This window comes from Phasianus colchicus, chromosome 6, assembly GCF_987193195.1.
Source record: "Phasianus colchicus chromosome 6, bPhaCol1.hap1.1, whole genome shotgun sequence".
Lineage (NCBI taxonomy): Eukaryota > Metazoa > Chordata > Aves > Galliformes > Phasianidae > Phasianus > Phasianus colchicus.
Genome location: NC_143441.1, coordinates 18,398,743 through 18,407,433, shown reverse-complemented (window position 1 = coordinate 18,407,433; position 8,691 = coordinate 18,398,743). Strand labels below are relative to the sequence as shown.

Genomic DNA, 8,691 nt, shown 5'->3' with positions numbered 1-8,691 from the left:
CCCTTTAGATATTTAAGTGTTGATATGATTTCCAGAATCAGAATTCTCTAGACTGAACAGTCCGAGGTCTCTCAGTCTTTCCTCATAAGGGAGATTCTCCAGGCTTCTCATCATCTTTGTAGCCCTCCACTAGAATCTCCCCAGTAGTTCCCTGCCTCTCTTGAACTGGGGAACCCAGAACTAGGCACAGTACTCCAGATGCTGCCTCACCAAGGCAGAGTAGAGGGGAAGGATAACCTCCCTTGATCTGCTAGCTACACTCTTCTTAATGCACCCCAGGATACTACTGGCCTTCTTGGCCACAGGGACACACTGCTGGCTTATGGTCAATCTGTTGTCCACCAGGACACCTACATCCTTCTCTGCAGAGCTTCACATTCTTCCAAGCAAGTTATCCCCTAACCTATACTGGCAGTATGGTTATTGCTACCCAGGTTTAGGACTTTACACTTGCCCCTGCTGAACTTCACAAGGTTCCTCTTAGCCCAACTCTCGAGATTGTCCAGGTCTCACCGAATGGTAGCACAGCATTCTGGCATCCCAGTCACTTCTCCCAGCTTTGTATGATCAGAAAACTTGCTGAGAGTGCACTCTACGCCTTCATCCTTGTCACTGATTAAGATCTTGAGCAAGACCAGACCCAGTATTAATTCCTGAGGAATGCTGCTAGCTACAGGTCTTCAACTAGACTTTGTGCCATTGATCACAACTCTCTGAGTACTGGCAGTCAGCCATTTATCAATCCACCTCACTGTCCACTTCCTTATCTATGAGGATGTAATGGTATCCAAAGCCTTTCTGAAGACAAAGTAGACAACACTTTCTGCTCTCCCCTCATCTACTCAGCCAGTCATGATATCATACAAGGGTTCTAGATTGGTCAACCATGATTTCCCATTGGTGAATCCATGTTGACTACTCCTGACAACCTTCTGTTCTTCCACTTGCTTGGAGGTGGCATCCAGAATAAGCTGTTCCATCACCTTCTCTGGGGCAGAGATGAGGCTGACTGGTGTATAGTTTCCTGGCTCCTCCTTCCTCCTGCCCCTTTCTGAATACTGGGTTGACATTGGCTTTTCTCCAGTCTTCAGAAACCACTTCTATTCTCCATGACCTTTCTTAGATCATAGAGAATGATTTGGCAGTCACTTCTGCCAGCTTTCTCAACACTCATGGGTGCATCCCATCAGTGCCCATGAATTTGTTTGATAAGTCTGCCTAGATGATGCATTTATTGACTCTCATATCATTTAAAGAACTAATGGATATAGCTGTTCAGAATTTTGAAGTGTGTTGGGGAAATATAGAGGAAAAAACTTAAATGCTTAGAGTAGTACAGCCTGTAATATTGAAAATGACTGAAGGCTAAAAAGGTTTCTATACAGCGGGGAGGTAATGTTTGAAGATCTGGGTTACATGAATGGTGAACAATTACAAAGAACTCTACATTTTGACAATATATCTAAAGCAGAAGATGAAGTGCATTGATGTTAACCACAAATGTTATGTTCTCCCTGCAGCCAGGTCTTTCATATTATCTTTCACAGTATCATTTTAGCCAACTGGTGAGATAAGGGCTGGATGTTTAAACAGTTATGTAACCAGATAATAGTTTGGACTGCTGAGCTCAAGCAGTAGTGATCAAAAGGAGAAAGTCCAACTAGTCAAATTAATGGCTCTTAATATTAAGTGCTAGGGCCAATGCTCCTTTATGAATCACTTGCACTATAGTGCAGGTAAACTGTCTGTGAGTCCGTGGATGTTACCAAACAGAGGAAGCAGATTATGAGCCAAGAAGTAGGGCTGCTATTCAGAGGAACTTCAACAGAATGGATAAATTGAGAGGATAAGGATGCTGAACTCTGATAGAAAGCATTGGGGTGCGAAGAATTACAGCTGACACTGCTGTCTGAACTCTGCAGAGCTCTTCCAGGTATGAACATGTCAAAGTAAAGATATTTAAATGCCATCATAAACACTGCAGCATTCACTGAAAATCCTTCTCAGTCTTCTACGAACTGCATATATGTCCCTATCTCTCCAGATACATCTTCCTTACAGTCCTGTACATTCCTCACCAAGGATGTTCCAGAGATTTATCTTTTCACTTAAAATATTTAATTTGCCTCTCCTCCTCACTAAGAATTGTAGGTTGCCATGTGGATACCTGGAACTAGACAGAAGGCATTACTGAGAGATAAAGAGCACTTCCCTGTAAGTTTTAACAAGGCTGAATAGAAGACTTCTGGATAGCAAACCCTATGTCTCTTCATTTTAAATATTCAAAAGCAGTTTATAGCTAGGTATATTTGAAATATATACCAATTTAAAGTGTAAACTTCATCAATAATATAACTTCAGAATTATTACAGAATTCCTCCTAAAATAAATTTCATTGGTTTTTGTAGTAGGCGTGGCGAGGAAACGGTATGTGACGGGGTCAGGTTTCCTATGCTCAGGGCTTGCCAAACGCTGCCCCACAATAGGACAGCAGGTAAGCAAGGGGTGTGGACAAAGCGGGACAAGAATATTTAAGTGCCTACCACATTTTAATAAAGGCCATTTTGCCTCACGCACTCTGGGGTCTGTGTGAGCATTTGGCCCCGGCCCGGTTGGGGTCGGTTTCGCTGGCAAGTGGCGCCCTCGGTCGGCAGAGGACGAACAATGAGAGACTACTACAACAAGTGGTGACCCCGATGTGATCTGCCTATCGAGGGTTAACCACCCGGCGTGCCCGTGAAGCGGAGAAGAGCCTGCGGAGTGGCGGCAGGTCGCTCACGGAAGACACATCGCGGAGAAGAGCCTGTGAAGTGGCGGCAGGTCGCGTGTGTAACCATGGAACAGATTATTAAGGTACTTTTGCAGTTTTGTAAGGACTACTGCGGCAAAAATACCCCTTCAAAGAAGGAGGTAGCCGCGGTGCTTTCGGTTTTAAAAAAGGGAGGGGAGCTGGACTCCCCTCAGCAAGTGCTGGATTCGGGTAGGTGGGATTCGCTCACCTCGGCTTTATGCCAACGCGCCATGAATAACCAAAAGGCTGCTGAACTTAAAACCTGGGGCTTGATACTTGGAGCCCTTAAGGCGGCTAAAGAGGAGGGTAAGCTTAAGGTGGAAAAAGGGGTGGAAAGGGCTCCGGGGGGCGGGTCTTTGCTACCTTGCAGTACTGACGACCAAAGCGTGGCGGACAAGATGGCGACGGTCGCCGCGGCGAAGGGCGGGGAAGAGGAACTCCCGACCGCATGTCTACCAACCGCTCCGCCCGCTCCGCCCCCGCCCTACCCTCCGCGGTCGTTATATCCTTCTTTGGAGGAAGAAAAGGCAAGGGCGGGGCTTCGTCCCAAAGGGGGGAGGGACGGGCGTCTGCTGACTGATTGGGCTAAAGTAAAGGAGGAGGCACAAGACCGGGGCCTTGTGAACCCGGAGGCATTTCCGGTAGTGATTTCCGATGATGATAACCCGATCTGGGTCCCGCTGGACCCGAAAGCGATAGCGAGGGTGCTTGAGGCAGTTGAAAAGAAAGGATTGAAGTCCCCCCTGACAATGAACGCCTTGGAGACATTAATATTGCCGGGACCCCTGTTACCATACGATATTGAGAATCTGATGCGCATGATTTTGAAACCGGTGCAGTATACGCTTTGGAAGGAGGAATGGCAGGCTAGACTTAGACAAATGCTGGTTACAGCCCAGAACGATCAGGGGAATCCGCTTCACGCGTCTAACCTGCAGAGATTGACGGGTAGTACGCCGGGTATGATCACCGCACATGCCCAGCTTACGGAGCTGAGGCCCGGGGAACTAATAGCCACTACAGACGCTGCCCTTGAGGCGTTCAGAAGGCTCGCAAGAAATGCTGAGCCGTCTACTCCGTGGACGGAGATTGCACAAGGTCCCACTGAATCCTTCCAGGATTTTGCAGATAGGTTGATCAAGGCAGTGGAGGGATCGGAGCTGCCTAGGGCAGTGCACGGCCCCGTGATCCTGGATTGCCTCTATCAAAAGTCGAGCTCGGACGTACGGGCTCTATTACGGGCGGCGCCAGACAGGTTCCACACCCCCGGTGAGGTCCTTAAGTATGTGATGGACAAGCAAAAGTCTCAATCATCAGTGGCAAGCGAGGTTGCTGCAGCGGTAGCTGAGGTGATGCTAGCGCATGGGGTTGCCGGGCGGCAGAGTCCAGATCGCCCGCCTGGGCCATGCTTCAGGTGCGGTCAATTAGGTCATTTCAAGGCACAGTGTAAGAGCAACGGGGGTATAGTGTGCCAAATGTGCGGGAGGAGAGGTCACACTGCACCGCAATGTAGAGCTCGTGGGCTGCGATCTCGAGGTAGGGGGGATGAGGGTCCCTCTTACGATTCACGGGATTCTCAGGAAAGGCGGGCTTTGGATCTAGGCCTGCCACTAGCTGCGCTATCGTTGAGCTGCGGGGAGCGCCCCTTGGTGAAGATTACAGCCGCAATTACGGAGCTTCCCGCTGGCTCCCCAGGGCCGCGATCTATTTTCCTTACCGCCCTGGTGGACTCAGGAGCGGATGTGACGGTTTTTGCGGAGTCCGACTGGCCGCCCACGTGGCCAATGGGGGCCACTCAAACTATAGCGGGAGTGGGGGGAACTGCTCCAACGCGGAGGTCAGCCAAGCAGATCGAGATAATCGTGGTCAACAGAGACGGTTCCCTGGAGAAGCCCGTCCTGCTGACCCCGCTGGTAGCGCAGGTACCGGGAACCCTGTTGGGGCGAGATTACCTGCGGGGTGTGTCTGCTCGGATACAACTGCAGGCCTTAATTGCCCGGTGGGCAGGCACAGATCCGCGGCTGAAGCCATACAACGAGACCTCTTGGACTGTGGTCAGTCCTGTGAACACGGAGGCTTTCTCCATTACTTCGGGTTATTGCGGGTATACCAAAAATGAAACACGGGTCTTCACAGGGCGCAATACAACCTGCTTGTCAAAGGGTGGGGTCCTTTCTAAATCTAGCGGTAGATCCCCATTTAATTGTACGGCAGTTTGGGACTTTTATGGGTATGGGTTCACTTTCAAACGGGGGGTCAACGAGGTGCTATGGAATAACAAAACGGCTAAGGCGTTGCCCCCTGGAATCTTCTTGATCTGTGGGGATAGAGCCTGGCAGGGCATCCCGCACAATGCCTTAGGAGGACCCTGTTACCTAGGGGAACTGACATTACTGTCTCCGAATTTCACGACATGGATGCAGTATGGCCCGAGCATCACGGGTCACCATCGTCGCCGAAAGCGTTCGAGCCCTCTCCCGGAGAATTGTAACGATGAGGTAGAGTTATGGAGTGCCACAGCACGGATATTCGCATCATTTTTCGCCCCTGGGGTTGCTGCAGCACAGAGCTTGGCTCAGATAGAACGCCTAGCATGTTGGTCAGCTAAGCAGGCGAATTTAACAACATTAATATTGAATGCGATGCTAGAAGACACAAACAGCATTCGGCATGCGGTGCTGCAAAACAGAGCAGCCATCGACTTCTTGCTCCTGGCACAGGGGCATGGATGTGAAGACCTAGAAGGAATGTGTTGCTTCAATCTTAGCGACCACAGTGTATCCATCCATAAAGCGCTGAAAGCCCTGCGAGACCATACGGAGAAGATCCAAGTGGAGGACGACCCCATCGGGGACTGGCTGAGAAGTGTGTTTGGCAACTTTGGAGGATGGGTTGCGAAAATTATTAAGGTAGTTGCGCTAGTATTGCTCGCAATAATTTGTATTGCGGCCATTTTGCCGTGCATAATCATGTGTTTCCAGAATTGCCTCACAAGGATCATGTGGCAAGTTATGGACCAACGGATTCTGTATCACAAAACGAAGGAACAGTTGTGAGAGATGTACTCGCGTTGCGATCGCGCTGTTACGGGATATTCCTGAGCATAGGGAGGGGGAAATGTAGTAGGCGTGGCGAGGAAACGGTATGTGACGGGGTCAGGTTTCCTATGCTCAGGGCTTGCCAAACGCTGCCCCACAATAGGACAGCAGGTAAGCAAGGGGTGTGGACAAAGCGGGACAAGAATATTTAAGTGCCTACCACATTTTAATAAAGGCCATTTTGCCTCACGCACTCTGGGGTCTGTGTGAGCATTTGGCCCCGGCCCGGTTGGGGTCGGTTTCGCTGGCAAGTGGCGCCCTCGGTCGGCAGAGGACGAACAATGAGAGACTACTACAACAGGTTTTATAAAAGGAAGGATTAAAGCATGAATGGCAGCTAAATGACTGCTCAAAAAATGTTTAACCTAATCAGAGATAATGAGCCTTAGTGGTTTAAAAAGTGGTTGTAAACAACCCAATCACAAAAATTCTTACTCAGCTCTTTATTGTATTCTGAAGACAGAAGAGACTGTTTTTGTTCCCACTCTGCACACATTAGGTTTTTTTGTTTGTTTGTTTGTTTGCTGACATCAGTTAATTTCATCTTTTGCTTTAGATATACTATCAAAATGTAGAGTTCCTTGTGATCGTTCTTCCTTTAGAAATATAAGAATCATTGTGTTTGTAACTAGGTGACTGACCACATGGACATCCGCGGATCATTATGGACTCACTGTTTATGATGTCTACTGAAATGCCATTTAGTATTTACTTCATTCTTTCCTGGAATAGAATATCATTACATTAGATAACAAGTTACATACCACCATTTAAAATGCTATTAAGTACAGGTGTCTGTCTTATAGCTTTAATTCTATATGTACTTAAATAAAATAAATACCATGGGCCTTTTTGCAGGATGATTTTTCAGTAAGGTGACACATACATTACTCAAGCATAAGAAATATAAATAGCTGTAAGATATTTATGCCTTTTACAGGCATTCTAATCTTTTTAGAAAATGGCTATAATTTGAAGATATAATGTGAAGGGAGTGTTCTTAATGCTACATTAATTACAAAGGCTCTCTTTCATTTCATTTTTGGAGTCATTTTTGTATTTTTATATGAAAAGATGCATATAATATTGTGGCAATAATGAGCTTAATGTAACTGAAAGCTGTCACATGAGGTTGTATCAAAATTTCTAGTGCAAATAGCACCAAAAAAAATCATCTGGATCCCTGAACAAGTTTCTCATATACTGAAAACTTTTTCCTCACCACAAAGTGGCACTGTGTTATTTGTGGTTGGCTGTTCAGACCAACATTAGAAACCCTTTGGGCCAAATCTATTCCCAATATAGCCTCATTAAGTCAGAGGAGTTCCATGTGAAATGAGTTTGGCCCAGAGTTTTAAAGGCACCTAATTCTAAAGCATTGCTGTAAATTTCCTTTGTGGAGGCCCAGAAGGAAAATAAAAATCAGTTAGTGTTTAATCTTGCAAGCAGCTGACCCTTTCATTTGGTGTTTAACTGTTTCATTAATTCTTTTTCCTAACAAATTAGCCCTAGTTTAAAAGGATCATCTTATTTATTTCAGTGGAATTGTCAGTAAATTTTGATTTAAAAATGAACTAACTCTATGTTCTTCGTGTTCAACCTTAATTTTCATTAAATTAATAGTATATATTCCAAAATGTGTATGCATATGACAATGTCCACTATTGAAACCCTTTTGTAGCAAAATATGTCAAGGTATAAAGAAAAGAAAATGATCAGGTTTGTTCAACGTCGATCTCTATTTCTTGTTTCCTTACAGTAATAGAAGAATAAATAAAAACACAGCATTTTTGACGTAGTGCTTAAACTCTTTCTGACTGTGCAAAAATATAGACGTTTTAGTAAATCTTGAGACACCATGAACCGTTAAACATAGTTTCTTCCATCTTTGACATAAGACAGTCTTTTCCTTCCTAATATACATGTATTTTGTCACTTGCTTCTAGTTTCCTGAGCATTTAGCAACAGTTTATTCTACAAATACCTGAAAAGATGTTGTAATGTTGGTCTCTTTTCTCAGGTGACACATGTTAGGACAAAAGGGGACAGTCTCAAGTTGTACCAAGGGAGGTTTAGACTGTATATTAGAAAGAATTCCTTCATAGAGAGGGTTGTCAAGCATTGGAAAGATCTGCCTAGGGAAGTAGTGGAGATGCCTTTCCTGGACATATTTAAAAGATGTGTGGATGTGGTACTTCTGATCATCCTTGTGGCTCTCCTCTGTACCTGCTCCATAAACTCTGTAGGCCTGGATGCAGTACTGCAGGTGGAGCCTCACAAAGGCAGAGCAGAGGATTGCAATTACTTCTTTCACCCTCCTGGCCACCCCTCTTTCGATGCCCACTTGTCTTCTAGACTGCAAGTGCGCACTACTGTCTCATGTTAAGTTTTTCATCTGCCAGGACCTCTAAGTCCTTGGCAGGGCCGCTCTCAAGGAATTCTTGCAGAACGTACACATAACTGGGATTGCCCAAAAATGAATGCAACTCTACCATACCACCAACACCCTAAATTTCTGGGCCAATATAATAAAATAGGATATATTACATTTGCTGTAGCTCTCATATATAATTGAATTCAGCAGTTTTCTTGTGAGAAAATGTTAGGTACTACAAGTAGCCTTCTAGAATGTAGAAGATGCTAGAAATTCCAGAATTTTTTTCACATGATCCCCATGATTCCCCATGTTTCAGTTTGTGCCTGTTGCCCTTTGTCCCGTTGCTGGATTCTACTGAAAAGCTCATCTGCTTGACACCTGCCCTTTAGATATTTACAAACATTGTTATGATCCCATCTCAATCT

The 8,691-nt window shown here is 45.7% G+C and overlaps 1 protein-coding gene across 1 annotated transcript; it reads left to right on the top strand.

The window, feature by feature from the left end:
• The first annotated feature begins 2,549 nt into the window (after positions 1-2,549).
• LOC149917473 (uncharacterized) lies at positions 2,550-6,179 on the top strand. Its single transcript, XM_090142585.1, has one exon. The coding sequence runs from the start codon at positions 2,836-2,838 to the stop codon at positions 5,845-5,847; it is 3,012 nt and encodes a 1,003-aa protein (XP_089998711.1). The 5' UTR covers positions 2,550-2,835; the 3' UTR covers positions 5,848-6,179.
• The last annotated feature ends 2,512 nt before the right edge of the window (positions 6,180-8,691 follow it).